This window comes from Pygoscelis adeliae, unplaced genomic scaffold (genome assembly GCF_000699105.1).
Source record: "Pygoscelis adeliae isolate BGI_AS28 unplaced genomic scaffold, ASM69910v1 Scaffold45, whole genome shotgun sequence".
Lineage (NCBI taxonomy): Eukaryota > Metazoa > Chordata > Aves > Sphenisciformes > Spheniscidae > Pygoscelis > Pygoscelis adeliae.
In genome coordinates, this window is record NW_008825114.1 from 13,248,520 (window position 1) to 13,264,445 (window position 15,926).

A 15,926-nucleotide genomic window follows, 5' to 3' on the forward strand; every position below is an offset into this window, starting at 1 on the left:
CCAGCTACATTAGCAATTACATGTTGTTTCCAAAGAGCTCAGAGTCCCAAGAGTTGTTAGTGGCCTTACCGTCTTACAGAGCAGAAATAATAAAGGCAGCCCTTTCACCTCTAAGGTTATGAAATTATAAAAGCAACCTTTTTTCCTTTCCTAAGAGTATGAAACCACGCCTAATGATCTTGGAGACACCACAAATAACAGTAATCAAATCACTTCTACGGATGTTTCCAACAAAGAGAATGAAGATAGCATCACTGTAAGTATATACATTGTTTCCTGATCTGTAATCTTGGCAGACTTTCTGGCTATACAACTGGCAAAACTGTGGCGATTGTAATAGGACCTTGAGCTACCAGAACAACGGAGCTGTTACTGTGTGGTGGTCAAAACTCAGAAAAAAAGGAAAAAAATGACAATCAGTACTCCCCTCTCTTGCCCTCCCCCCTTTTTTGAAAGAGTGAATCACTTTTCAGTCTGAGTAAAATTGCTAGTTATTTTGTTTCATGCTTTTCCGAACAACTAGCTGTAATTTTTTAGCCTAAGACTTTGATTCTAATTTTAGCCGAGGAGAGCAACTCTCTATTTACAAAACAAAGACATCCAAGGTAATTTGAAGATTGTTTGAATTCCAGTCATGGAGTCAGCTCCTCCTTACAGAGAGGATATGGTGCAATGAACTTTCAAAGTCTAATCTTATGTTTTTAAAACATGATTTCATGTAGGTTTTTGATCGAATAATTTGCGGTAGATTTTAGTGTAAGTAGCTGAATTAGTGGGCTTCCTCCTTTGCTGCCTTGCCTCTCATGCTCTCTTGAACTGAATTGTTGGAAACCAATAGTGGGTAGCTAGCCTGGTTGGTACTGCAGCCTCCCTGCATCAGTGACTGCATAAAGCAGCAGGCAGTGGAGAGGATGTGCGTTTGTGAACCAGAGAGCAGACTGTGAGTTGGGACACTGTGCTAAAAAATTAGGAGGATCCCAGACAGTCTTATCTCATCTGATAACAGAGTCATTGAACAGCTCAGGTTGGAAGGGACCTCTGGAAATCCTCTGGTCTGATCCCCCCTGCTTAAAGTGGGGCCAGCATGGTTGCTCAGGATTGTGTCCACCCTGGTTTTGATATCTCCAGGGATGAAGACTCCACAGCCACCCTGGGCAATCTGTAGCAGTGTTCAGCCACCCTCACAGTAAAAATTTTTTTCCTCTGTGCTTTTCTTACGTGTTTTCTTATAACATACCACTCTGCTGGAAGGGAAAGGGGTGATGTGCACTCCCTCCCACCTCTCTTGAATGTGTAGGATGTTGAAAAAGTTGTTCTCAGAGGTGTCTGAATCTCTGTTCTCTGCAGGACAGGAAAAATTGCAACACGTGTCTGTTTTCTGTACTCTTTGATATGAGTGCAAATGTTTCCCAGTTGAAATGAATCTCTTAACCTAACTGGGTTAATCTGAATGCATGTTGAATGTCTTTGAAGGTAGTTCATGAGAACAAAACAAGCAGATCTGTTTGCGTCCTCTTTTTTAGGTGTATGTTGTGGTGGGAATTGCAGCACTGGTGTGTACTGGATTAGTAATAATGCTCATTATTCTGAAGTTTGGAAGACACTCTAAGTTTGGGATGAAAGGTAAGCAGGGTTGTTTTTTATACCTTCCATAACTGTTCTGGATTGTATGAGCTGATACTACTGATACTATAGGCTTCCGCACTGAGAGCAGTCAAAATAACTAGATGAAGTGCCATCACATTTAGTGTTTCGTTTATTCATCAGGTAAGTGACGGCAGAGGCAGATGTAGACAGAGTGTAGAATTTTGCATGAAACTCTTCTACTTCTCTTTTTTTCTTATGACAAATCCCATTTCTCTCCCTTCTGCTGCACAGCCCCCTTGGGACACTTCCTGGAGTAAAATACTGCTTAGGTCAGTGTAGGTAGGAAGAAGATAAGAAATGAAGTTTATTCTGATATGAGTTTAATTACAACAATTTGACGAGAATCTATGCTGTATGTAAGAGGTTACTTCAGACCATACTACAAATGTCATGTTGAGGTGATAGATTCAAGGGGAAACAATGGCAAGAGTGGAAGGTGCATTTGCAGTGGATCCTGTCATACTGGTGCTTTCTGACAGATGCATTTTCTTGAGCTTCTCTTTGTATCTTAGAAAGTACCAGCTGGAGAGAGTGACAAGTGCTCATGTCCCTGTGGAAGGGGGAAATCTCAGCCCTTCCATTTATTCATTTACTTATTTTACAGCCAGATGGAGGTATGTGTAACATGGAGGTACCTGCAAGAACTCCATTACCATATTGTTTCACTCATATCATCAGTCTGTGTCTGGCAATGTGGGTCAAATTGTATTTTAAAAAAAAGAAAAAGAAAGAAACACTTGCTGTCTTGTTGGGAGGACTAGAAGGTGCTTTGTTGTGTGCTAAAGGAGATGAGCTTTTGTTTGTAAGATGTGTAGTTGAGGGTCTGTGGAGAGAGTGATAAGTAATCTTTTGGTAGGCTCCTGTTACCTGCATGTCCTTCCTTTCCGCTCTGCTTGTGACATACTACCACATGGATGTATGTTTTGGTAACCCTTACTTGCTCTTGACAAGTGCTCTTTTCAGAGATATCTACTGTATATTTTGTGTTTCTATAACTGTTTAGAGGAGAGTTCCTGGAACAAATGAGATTTGAGCAGAGCAGAAATGTAGTTGGTGCAGATTAGCTTGCTGGGATGATAACCTTTTCTCTCACCTCCTTCTGATATGACATAGTCTCTGCTCTTTGGGGTAGCGTTAAAAGAGGACAGTCATTGTGAAATATCCTGAATAGCAACATGGAACCAGAAGGATAGAGCTGCAGAGTTTTGGCCAAAGACTAGAAAAAACTTTCTGTGGCTGAACAACAGTTCAGCGTAAATTTTACTTGTGTCTGAAGCTTTCTGAATTGCATTTAGAGAGTTGAAGTAGGTGGAAGCTAAATGAGAACAACAATGAGAAATATCTTTAAAGCTGAATGCTTGTTAGATTTTTCAAAATTTGCATTAAATATTTCAACACAACATTATTGGAGGAACTAGGAAGTAAACTCCACCCTGAGGGAGAATGCACAAAGTTGTATTTTGTGTGGTAACACGTTAAGTTACCTTCCGAGACACTCCTTACATGGTGATTGTTTTTTTAGTATCTTCAGGTATGACTCTTCTTGCAAAAATAATGCTCTTGCATGACCTGTAAGTTTGACTGCAGTAGTTTTTTGTTGCAAAATTGTCCATGTGCATCATATTTTAGTAAGGATACACTTTTGGGGAAATGACTATATGAAATTAGGAAAAGGCAGCAACTTCATATATGCTGTTTATTTTACTCTTTAAATTTGACCAGTGATGGTTAGGAAGATCAGTAAAATGAGTTCACAGTTCAGGTACACTCCTTCAAAAACTAATCACAGGCATGGTATGTGTGGTAATGGTGAAATGTCACTGTGAGCTACAAATAACTCTTGAATGTTTCATTAGAAAGGAGTGACCTTCAGTTGTCCCTGAAGTGAACCTCAAACCTCTCCAAAGTTTACATTCACACCTGAGCTTCACAGTCTGGATCTATCCAGCCCAAAGTCCCAGAAACACTCTCTCCATTTATTGTCATCAGTATTATTGAATTTATATTAAAGCAATATTTAAAGACCTGAAATTAGAACACCATATCTATATGTAATATCCAGACTAATAATAAAATATTACCTGCTCTGAAAAGCCTGCAGCATAAGTATATATTTAGAATTCATAAATTAAGATAAACAACCTGGGGTATTTGAGCATGTGGAAAATAACGCAAAGGTGAAGGGAATTTTTTTGCAGTCAGTATTGATCAGTACAATACATTTAAAATGTGTGTCTTGGAAATTTTGAATAAAAGGATCAAGCCAGCTACCTGTGAACTCGAGTCATTTGCCATTGAATTCAGTGACAGCAAAATTATTCCCAACTTAGCATACAGACATTGTGTTATAATTGGTGGTTTAATAAACAGTCTTAGTAGGAAAGTGGGAAGAAATAAAATATCCGGATTGCCATTGAAAATATTTATAAAACAAGATTAAAAAAATCTTCTTTTCAAATCTTCCGCAAAATATTAGTGAATATTTCGCATTCATAAGAAGGAACTTCCTGAGTTATATCAGGCAGAAATGCACAAAAGGCTGTGCTTCATTTTTCTGTTACCTTGTCAGAACACAACATGGTCACCTCAGACACCCTGTCATTATACATCTCCCCACCGTTCTTCAGCAAGCAGTTTGGAAAAAACCAAAATAGTCACTCAGTAACTGGAGCAGTCAAACTGGCACTCAATGGTATTTTTCATGTAACTGTGCACTAAGAGGGAAAAAATGTCCCACTGAAAATCAGAAAAAGAAATGTGTAACTAGGCAATCAGCACTGTGGTCCTGTAGGAAACGTCTTTGTGTAAGGGATGAAATTTTCACCCCGTTTGGCTTCACAGCAGCTTCTTGAAGACATTTCTTTATGCCTCATATTTTTAAATGCCAGTTTATCCCATCTTTTCACGGGCTTCATCTGCCCACTTCTTAGACTGTGTTCTTGCTGAGTCCTTCTGCGCTTAAAGAGCTTGAGCATGGTTGGAGTGTGGGACTGACAGTGGTAGCATCCCCAGAAAGAGATGTGGGGCAGGTGGTTGTGTCTGAGCTATGCTGCATCAGAGCTGCCCGTACCTGGAAGCACTGCACATGCTGAAGAGCCGCAGAGACTGCCACAGAGCTCACATGCCCCCGTTGTCTTCTTTCCATTACTATACTGAGCAGAAATGAGTCCAGTTTATGTAATAGGGAGCAGCAGGTCCTCTGGGGTCTTCCAGTACTTTGGCAGTACTGATCAATCTCTTACCAAGATCTCCTGAAGAGCTGTATAAAACCTTACCCTATCTTTTGGCTTCTCTGTTCATTTTGTATATCTAAGGTGAGGGGACAACTTGGGATATGTTCATTTCACTCGGTTACCTTTCCAGATTGTAGTAATAGAGTGTTTTTGCAGGTAAGAAGGACAAGCAAAGCACTTGTTCACCACCAGTAATAAAATGAAAATGTTTTGTTTGTGATGTTCTGGATTCTGGTTGAAGTTAGGTTGCACCATACAAGGCAATTGTTTTAATTCTTGCCTTGCTTCTTTTCACTCTGTCTTTCAGAGCTAGGGGAAATAGCAGGTTCTGATGATTTAACTTCAGGAATAGTATTAGTACAGAACTGGTCTGTGATCTGTGCTAGAGGAGACTTAAAGTAGGGTTAGTACAAAAAACAATACAAATCCACACAATACATGAGTGGATAGACTCATGTTGTGCTAGACTTCCAGACTTACATTGCAAAATTCATCAGAGTAACTGGTGAAACATAATTCTCTCTATTCCTCTGCTTGTGTACATTTTAAGCACCTTCTTATACAGGGTCTGATGATAAGAGCTTTGTGTGAAAAGCTACTTTTGGTTGCTTAAGTCTGGAGGTGAGGTTTTTATACCCTTGCAAGATGCTGCAGAATAAATGGTGAAAGCTTCAGTTAATTTCTTAAATGTATTCATTAAGATTTGTGGGTTGCTCTTACAAAACACCTTGGCTTGCTTGCTTGCTTGCTGGAGGATGTGAAAGTGCTCATGGCGGGAATTCACTGAAGGCTGTCAAGACAGCTCTTACCATTTTGTGTGTATTTCTGATTCCATCTAACCAGCTTATGAAACTGAAAAATAACAAGGGAATTGGAGTAGAGAGGGCAGGGGAAGGTTTGTGAACTCTCTGAGAGGATTTATGGAAGAATAATTCTAGCTGTGTTTTATTCTACCTCCTGTGTTGAAAAATAAATGTAAATAAACAACTAGTTGCAACATAACCAACCTGATGCACAGTTTGCAAATGTTAATATAGCAGCATGACACTAAGCATGAATGGAAGTATGGAGGAAACTGATGGAAGATAAATCAGTGGAGAAAGTTTGAAATAGCGTAATTCAGTTAAAAGAATGAAAACATTTTTGCTGATTTGAACTGTAGTAAATTTTAGCACAGGGTGTCCCTGTTCCAGCAACAAGACAATATCCTTAGCGCTCCTTGCTTGCTAGGAAAGCTGAAGTGGATGGTTGCAGACAAGACTATTGTTACAGCTGCTGTACTGTAGAGATAAACAGAGTTTCTGTAGGTTTTACCAAAACCAGAACGGAGAGAGAACCCACTCCTCCCCAAAGCAGCCCCTTCTGTCTTTTAAGAAACTAACAAATAGAGTCTGACAGAAGTAGAGGGAAACGTATGTGTACTTAATCCTTTTGGGGTGAGAGGGTTTTTTTTGAATGTTTTATGAAGTTTCTGTCAGTGCTTTGAGCTGTGTGCAGTAATGCAAAGGTAAGGGAAGAAACTGAGTCTGAAATTCCCATCATACTTAGGCAGTGCCAGCTATCTTCTCATGTCTGTGGGCTTGGGTGTCACACTTTGAAAGGTGCTTCTCCTTCCTCGAATGCTCTCTAAACTACCTACCATGTCTAAACATAAGTCCTGACTATGAACGCTTCACCCCTTTTTTGGTCTTTCAAGTCTGCGCAGTTCAGGGTACAGAAATTTGTCTTTCTCTGATCAGGTAATGAGATCGTGTGGGTTGATTTAAGAAAGAAAGCAGTGTCCCTTTTAGGACAAACACCCCAAAATACTACCTTTCCTTGAAGCCCTTGCTAGCTGCTTGTCATCATTTTTAACTGTAAGTTTAAAATTTGGACTATCAGTCAGGATGCTCTGTTCTTTCACCAAGCTGATTAAAAATTATGAACACACCTGTGGATTTTGTGTGCCAAAGTCAAAACAGGGAATTTTCTCCTACTTCTTGATAGCTTTTTCTCTCAAGTGATTTCTGTAACTTTTGTGCTGGGCCATGAACTTCCTTGAAAACTTTTTAATTAAAAGCATTGGTTATTCCAACAGGAGCACATTCATAGTTGTGGAATATTTTTTCTTCTCTGTGTCATTCACTATATTCTTTTTGCTTGTAAACTCTTCTTACATTTTGAGCTTTGGTCCAAAAGACACTACAGGAGAGGGCAGCTTGGAACTCGTCTTCAGTTGCAGCATATTTCTCATTTGTCTTACGGTATTTTAGTTTGGGTAAGAAACACTGTACAACTGCATGATAAAAGTCTCCTTACAAAGCAGTATTGTCATTCTGACACCATGCATCCGTGATGACTTAAAGTCTTTAACCCTCATTTACCCAAGTAATCATATTTACATGACTTTAAATACTGTACTTTCCGGGTAGGAGTGGAGCGCTTTACCATTTTGTCTGACCGTGACCATTTATTGAGGCTTTTGCATATTCTTTTGGATGTAACTTTAGGGCCAGCAGGAGAAATCTTTCCTGTCTTATTTGTCTGTAAGCATATAGCAAATGGTCATTCTGTTCCCTGCTTTAATACATTTTACTTGACTCCATGTTGTGGGAGGGGGGGTGATTGCAAAGGACTTCAGAACAAACCCTGCTTCATTCACATCGGTGATTGAAGAGTTCAGATTTTGGAGAGTTTAGATGATTCTAAGTGAGTGGTTTGAAGTACTGATATGGGAAAAGGGAGAGCTGTTCTGTTTATTATTAACTCGTGCATTATTGCATGTCTTGCTTAAGCAATTGGGTTGCTTACAGAATAGGAGAAGAACGAAATGCAGTTAGATTAGAAGAGCTTTTACTCCTTTTAATTCTAAACCAAGTACAAAATAAAAGCTTTGCATCTTCAGCAAAGACCTGCAGTTTGACAAATATTTGTCAATGTTCAAATTGGTCTGCAATAAGCTTGCAATGAGGGCCTCCTGGACAATTTTGCCTTGTTTACCAGATAATTAAGAACATCAGTTTGTAGCTTGGGAACATGCTTACTGCTTGACCTTCATCAAGTCACTGAAATCCTGAACTTTTTGAGTTTCCATTTGTACCTATAGAAGTGATTTTGGGCCATGTTGTACCTACCCAAATGCTGATTCTGTGGGCGTCGATCCTTTAATGTCTTTAGAACATTTCATTATTTAGTCAATGAGCAGAATATAAAAGAGGGATTAATTCATGTGAGTCAGTGTCGTAAGATAACATGTAGAAAAAAATGAATGTGCTCAAATCCACAGTATTTTTAGTGAGTAGACATGTTAGACATGTAAAGGCAATGATGATATTGCTCATCTGAACCACACACAAGAAGCTATTTTTATAGTTTGACATTGGCATTCCAGTCCCTGCAGTCATGGGCAGATCGTACAAATTGTCTGTCTCAGGTGTATCACCTGTATAATGGGGGCAGTAATATTTACTTATCACATGAACATTTGGAAGATAGAGTTGTTAATGCTTCTCTGTACCTTACTCTGAAAAAGGAAATTGCTATAAGTACTTCAAAGAATGAGAGTTCTTGTGAACTGATCCATGAAAGTAATTTTGTGTAAAGGATTTTACAAAGATCTTAAAATATTTAAGCCACCATTCTCTTGTGTTCCAGTAAAGAAAAGAGGTGTCTCTTAAAGCATTGTTTTGGGGCCATGTCACCCTATCAGAACATACTGTTAGGCATTTCTAGCTTCCCATTGTTATTATTTATAGAAAATTTGGTCTCTAGGTCTCAGCTTTCTGTTTCTGTCTGCTACTAGTTTTCCTGAGTGTGATCCTAAAGTGCAAGATGTAAGAGAGGAACGTAGCTCTGGTTCTGTAGTAGGAAAAAGCCAGTGGATGACATGCCCCATATGTAACAAAGGATTTAGGGAGACATCTCAAATCTGAAGCTGGGGAATTTTTAATGATGACACAGTGCATTTGACTGTGATCTCCTTTGGTTGCAAAATTCAAATTCAGCTGTAATGATTGAGGCAGAAAAGGAGTTATTAACTTGTTGAGAGCTTTTCATGATTCAGGCTACTATACTGAAGGATATTATTAACACAGGAAAATTATCTGAGGCCTCATGTCTGTTACTAATAAAAATATACGGAAAGCAAGTGTAAACAAGTACCTGTTGTATTCCACTCCCCCTCCCCCAAAAAGAGGTATACAAGCAGGTGATGGGATAAAGGAGTGCACATGTATGTGGTGTGCATGAAGTGAGGTAAACTGGAGAACTAGGGAGATGCTGAGTAGAGGACAGCTTAGAGACGAAATGGAAAGAGACTGAAGAGAAATGAGACTAATAATGGATGCAGTGGAAATGAGGAGAGCTGAAAATCATAGTTGCCAGGGCTTTACCTTGATATGGGCTGAGGCTCACAGGAATGGCACAGGTCCTAGATCAAGGTAGTGGCAGAAGAGTCAGTCTTAAAAGTGTGAACTGCAGAGATCCAACTCCGTGTTCAGTCTACATCCACATTTCCTTTGCAAGTCTTTATTTTACAGAGCCCAGAGTTTCTCTTTTAGTTTCTTACATGCAAAGGATGAATACTTACCTGCTTTTATATAAATTTTTGCCCATATGCAGGTCATGCTGTTTTGGGAATGCATTAGTTTGTGAGGGCAAATTGTGGTTTAGCCCATGGAGAATTTTAGAGAGAAATGAGATTGGTCGTAGGAGGAAATATGAGGACGAGAGAAATGGGAGGTGGGAGAGAAGGTGGGTCATAATAATTCAGTGTTCATCTGTAATCAGAGTGAGATCAGGCACAAAGATAGGTTGGAAGAAGTATTCGGATGTGGGGAGTGAATGGAAAGAAAGAAAAGGAGTAAAGAATAGCAAATCCAGCCTATTTTATTTATTTATTTATTTATGAGAGGCCCCAGTTCTTCAATGCTTTAAGCACCATTTACTACAAAGTACATATGTGATTGGTTTTGATCACCATATGATGAACTGTTGAGGCTAGATGATGCTAGAAAACTAGATGCTAAAAACCAAGCAGTTCTTAAACAACGTAGGTGGGAACATGAATAGCAGATAAATAGAAGGTATTCCTGGTAGAGATGGGGTCCACTGTATGATCTCCAGCTAGGAGAAAGGCTAATATGGAAGGGGCTGCCAGCAGAGGCGCTGTTAGAGGTTGCTCCTGGAGGCTGGTCCAGCTTGTACTGACTCACCACAGAACAGCTGAGGCTAGCAGGCACCCTGAGAGTGTCTAGTCCAACCCCCTGCTCAAAGCAGGGTGAGCTACTGCAAGTTGCTCAGGGCTGTGGCCAGGTAGGATTGAGTATCTCCAAGGATGGAGACTCTGCAACCTCTCTGAGCAATATGTGCCAGTGTTCAATCACCCTTACAGTACAATTTTTTTTCCTTATGTTTAAGTTAAATTTCCTCTATTTCAGTTTGTGCCCATTGCTCCTTGTCCTGTCACTGGGCACGTTGACTAACACAAAAAAGGAGTACATAAAGGTGGCATGTGGACAAAGACACTTTCTGAGCTGTTCTGTGTTGCCTTTGAATACTGGCTTAATTGTGAAGACAGGGAAATACTGAAAGGTTACAGTAGACCGCATGCAATTTACAGTACAACGACATCTTTTTCAGGGAAATTATTTGGCTCAGATATGTGAGTCTCAGCTGAATAACACCACTGGGGATTACAAGTATATATTGCTTGGGACTTTGCTCCACTTCTTTTACAATACCTGTCAGACATTATGTGAGTTTCCTTCTGTTTGCGTTCCTCAGCTTTCCAAGACTGATGTAGGATTTCTCCTCTGATCGAGTTGCATTGATTTCTGTTAACAGCTCTGAAGTTTGAACCTTTTTTTTTTTCTCATGAGCTAAGGACAAACCCTGTGCTTGAATAGTAGATAATAGAATTACTCTGCTTCATAAAGTTCTGTTTTTAAATGCCTGGCCATGTTAGCTACTTATCAATTCTGTTAGCAAATGCCAAGATCTTAGTACAGTTGGAGTGCCCTTTTTTGTTTCGTTCCTGTAAAAGCATTCAGTATTGAATTTTACATGACAGGGGAAGATTCATCATGGGCTCAGAGCCTGGCTGGCACAGAGCACTGGGCTGTAGCTCTCCTCACAGCTGTTGTCGTTCTGCTTCCTGCAGTGGAGCCATGTCTTTTAAACTAGCATGGACAGAATCACAAAAAATGAAGACTCCTTTAAGTATGTTCCAGGCAAATGTGTATGTCTAAAAAACTCCACAAACAAAAACTGCTCAGAGATTGAATATGATTTTTAAAGTTTTCTGATGCTTATTTGAACTTTCCCCAAATCAGGCAAACTGCTTGTTCTTTCTTGCTTGATTTTTAAAAATCACACAGGAGTAGCCTTTTATCAACAGCTTCCCTTAATGCATATGACGATGCCTTTGTTTTGCTTGTACGGTCTCATGGCATTACACTCTTTTGATCTAAATATTTGGGAGAAGCATCAAGAATAGATTTTTTTGCCAGGTTCATGGCGTTTCTTCTTTCAGAATGAACAAGAAGTGTTGTAAAGCCGTTGTAGCAATGCTGTTGCTGCTTGGGAAGAAATGAGGAAGTACAAAAGTTCACAGGAATTAAGAAAGGTTAAGACAAAAGGTAGCCAAGCTGCTTGAATTTCTAGTAAAAGGAACACTTTAGGTTTTGTTTCAATTCTAGGCAAAAGTTCAGATAAGATTGTTTTATTTGAATGAATGGGTCCTTTTTATATCTCTTTCTCACACACAGATACTGATGCATGTTTATCATCTCCCAGGATATCTACAACCTGGTAGCAGCTTTGTATATTAGCTGTTGACGCAGCTCCACCACTGCAGGCCATGAATTCCCCAAGGTGTTTTCTTTATGGGTAGCTGAACGCACCTTTTCCAAGTGACTCACAGCTGTTCTCAATTGTTCTCTTCCTGGAGATACTGTACCTCCCCAGTGCTTCCTCACTGGTGCGATATAAGAGTGCCTCTCTACCTCACAGTGGCCACTGTTTTAGCCTTTCACATTTATTTACTTAAAACATTAGGGCTGTATTCAGTCCTCAGCCTGGATGATAATTCAGTGTAAGGATCAGAATAATATATTATAAATAATGCTTCTTTTCCCCATAAATGAGTGATGAGGTGAAATGGGAATGGTCTTCTCTGTTTCCAAGTAGCTTTTTGTGCTGCCCTCAAAGCCCATTTTCTCCTAACACCTGTTCTGTATCCTACTGTCCTGGTTTCTGTTGGGATAGAGTGAATTTTCTTCCCAGTAGCTGGTACAGTGCTGTGGTTTGGATTTAGGATGAGAATAATGTTGATAACACGCTCGTGTTTTAGTTGTTGCTAGGTAGTGCTTACACTAGTCAAGGACTTTCCAGCTTCCCATGCTCTACCGACTGAGAAGGCTGGAGGTGCACCAGAAGCCAGGAGGGGGCACAGCCAGGACAGCTGACCCCAACTGGCCAAAGGGACGTTCCATACCATGTGACGTCATGCTCAGTACATAAACTGGGGGGGGGAAGCTGGCCGGGGGAGGCCGCTCCTCCGGGACTGGCTGGGCATCGGTCGGCAGGTGGTGAGCAATTGCATTGTGCATCACTTGCTTTGTATATTGTTATTATTATCATGATGATGATGATGATGATGATGATTTTATTTCCGTTATTAAACTGTTTTTATCTCAACCCATGAGTTTTCTCACTTTTACTCTTCCAATTCTCTTCCCCATCCCACCGGGCATGGGGGGAGTGAGCGAGTGGCTGTGTGGTGCTCAGTTGCGGACTGAGGTTAAACCACAACACCTACATAAAAAATAAGAATTGCCTTTTTAAACAAGAGTCTCTCATTCTTTCTTTTTTGTCCTCTGCCCTGTTTTGTCCCATTTAACGCTGTTCACGTTGCCAATACCAGAAACGAGGAACAACTGATGGCACTTCCCGTGTGGAAATGAGAAACCACATTTAGTAAAATGAGATTAGTCTTACTTCTTTGAGATTTTTCAAAAAAAATTAAGGCAGGGTTGGGAACCTTTCTGTTTTGTTCTGTTTGATTTTTTGAAGCTTCTTAACAAAGACAGTGGGGTGGGAGCAATGTGGCAGGGTCCTTTATAATGGAGTGAAATGGACAAACTATTTAGTAACTATTATTTATTCTAGGTCAGTTTTATTCTTAGTGTTAAGGGTTAATGCCACTGTTTCTTCAGCTGCATGGTGTAGCTGAATGCCCTGGAGCACAAAGTGGAGTAATGCAAACATGCAAGAAATATTTCTAAAAAGCCCTTCGTGTGTCCCCAATAGATGACGAAGTATTTCTCGTGAAGCTTCACTTCTTCCTGGCAGTTTGGCCAGCCAGTCTGACTGTGGTCCTCCTCCCTCTACCAGCCCTTTTCCTTCTTGACCACTCTGAGCATTGATGGTATGATAATGCAGAGTTGGCATGTCTGAGAACTCAGACCTTTTCCCTCAGATCCATTCTGGATTTTAAATGCATCATCCTCATGGAGTAACAGGAGGGAAGAAGATAGCCTACGGTTGTGGCATTTTAGCACAGCAGGGCACAATCTCTGTACTGCCACAACTCCCTCACAGAGAGTACATGGAAGCATCCGCAGCTGGAGGAGTTCATTCGTAACCCTTGTGAGGAGTGCCTGTGTTCATGGATTTGCCTCCACTTTCGTCAGGGCCAGCCCCAACAAGGAGACATGCCCTATATGGCCTTGTAAAGTAGGAGAAATTTTAACTGTGGTTCTGGTCGGAAGACATTGTGAGTAATTCAAACTTGGAGAGAAACACTCCTTAAAAATCAGTGAATTGAGTTAGAATAGCCCTTTGTTTCACCTCGGAGTACTCAGGCACAGGAGTGGGTAGCCACGGCTGAAACGTGTGTTACCCAAGGGCTTCCAAGAAAGGTTTTTGGCCTAGTCTCTCTATATTTGTGCCCTTTTAAAAAGTTGCATTTCTGTGATTTGTAGGAATAGGCAGCAGCAGAAATGTACCTCACAGAAATACTCCTTTTTCCACAGTAGTGTCTGAACCAGAATTTCTTGACATCCCTTAATTTTTTTGGAGAGGGCCATTGTAGTATTCCCTTCCACGACCTCTAGAGCTGCGCTGTTATCTGTCCTTTTCCTATGGCGTAGGGGGATATGTACTAAAAGCAGCCCATGTTTTAGGTCTTCAGCTGGCTCAGATGCAGTTGCTCATTTGTTGAATGTCTCTCACACTCTAGTTGCATGAGGGTCAAATTAAAACCAGCAGTCAAATTCTGTTTGTAGCTACCACCAGCTAAATATTTCTGCCCATTGCCATCCTCTTGGAGGTTTCCTGTGAGCTCTCACAGCCCTCAGTCACTTCGAAGAGCAGTAGATAGCCTCTCCTGCTACATTTCTCTTTTTCTGTGCTTCTGAGTGCCAGCTTGCCAGCTAGGCAGGTATTGTAACTGCTTCTCATGGTGCCTGAAGCTTGTGCGTTGCAGCTGCTCTTGCAATGGCCTCTCCCTGCATGATCCGGGCAAACATTAATGCAGATTATTCTGCTGCCATCAGAAGAAGTCATGCAACCTGCCAGTGGCACAGTAAACTCCAGGTTCCCTGTGGATGCAGGTTGTGAGCCAGGTGAATGGCACAGGGCTTGTTCCCTGCCCAGAGGCTGTGAGTTTGAGCGATACAGCTATTAAAGCATGAAGGCATCACCTCTGGCACATGAAATCTTTGGGCTGCAAAGGTATTCTGGGGAAGTGTGACTATGCTCTTGCTCTGTGCTTACATGATCCCTCAGGCAGATACTTTTGGCCCCTGTCAGAGGCAGGGCAATAGATGTTCGTTTGTTTGGACTGATGTGGCTGTTCTTGTGTTCTGTACCTTCTGCACACAGGAAGGCTGGCAAGGGAGAGAAAGTTTCCTCCTCTCTGTCTCTTAAGCACCCTGTTGCTTTGGTAAAGAAGAGTATAAAATAAGTACACATGGCTTTATTTTAGCAAAGTAATAGTTTGGAATTTCTTACAGTTGATTTAGGATGCAATTCACCAGATGATCTAGCATTAGTGCAGAGGAACCAGAGGAAACATTCTTCCTTTCGCTCCTTGGCAAAGCAGCCTATACCTGGGTCTTGCATGTGGCATATGCTACAGGCCATGTGGCGTGCGTAAGAGGAGCATGATAGCAAACCAACAGAGAAACTGAGGAGTGTTTATGCTTTCAGGCTGTTGGATCATACTGTCCCGGGGCACAAAGAGACTTGGATAGTTTGAACCCCTGCTTTTCCCTTTGGTGTGTTCAGACTGTTCCTGAGCTCAGGTCAGAGTCTGTGTGTTCCTGCAGGATCTGGAAGCGTCTCTCCTGTTGCATGGTTCAGGCCTAAATGTGCCAAATTTGACTTGTGAGGAGTTGATATTCCTGGGAGAAGGATGGAACTGTCTTGCTCTGCCTTCTTGTACCTTCCTTCTATGGCAGCAATCCAGCGCAGTGCGGGTGTTGTCTGTGGCAGCTCTGGGCTGACAGTCGTACCCTTGTGGTGCCAAAGAAATCCTACCATGTGTTTGCAGTCTTTATGCAATTGGCTGTGGCCCATCTGTGTACTTTGAAAGATGTTGGTGCCACAATAGACATTCACTATTAATCACAATGATATCGCCTAGCATTTAAGTGCTTAGGTACTGCAGTGATGGTAACTTTCACAAACTTTGACTTACTCCCAGCAGTCAGGACAAAATTTTTGCGAAGTACAAGCTATGCTTCTACAAACAGGTGCTTTGATGCATACAGTGTAAAGCAGAGCACCGTTCTCACTGACCACTACCTGTACAAAAAGGATGTTCCTGTGCAGTTGTGTACACCAGCTGGCTTTGGAACAGTGATCTCTTTGCCACTGAGCTCCCATACTTTGTGCACACTAAATTAATTCCTGTTATTTATTACTTGCCTTTTAAGTACAAGGCATAGAGCTTCTGAGAGTTTCCCAGTGCCTCTTCCAGCTGTCCTAACTCCCAAGTTTACTTAAATTTTAATTAGATACTTCAGAGTTAGCTAGTTAGATACCCTGTCTTTTTCCAGCTCA

General features: G+C 41.0%; 1 protein-coding gene across 1 annotated transcript in view; it reads left to right on the forward strand.

The window, feature by feature from the left end:
• Positions 1-15,926, forward strand: part of NTRK2 (neurotrophic tyrosine kinase, receptor, type 2) — a 190,387-nt gene that overhangs the window by 40,616 nt on the left and 133,845 nt on the right. The window contains exons 9-10 of the mRNA XM_009328121.1: positions 156-256; positions 1,524-1,623. Coding sequence (XP_009326396.1) covers positions 156-256; positions 1,524-1,623 — 201 coding nt within the window. The remainder of the gene's footprint in view (positions 1-155; positions 257-1,523; positions 1,624-15,926) is intronic.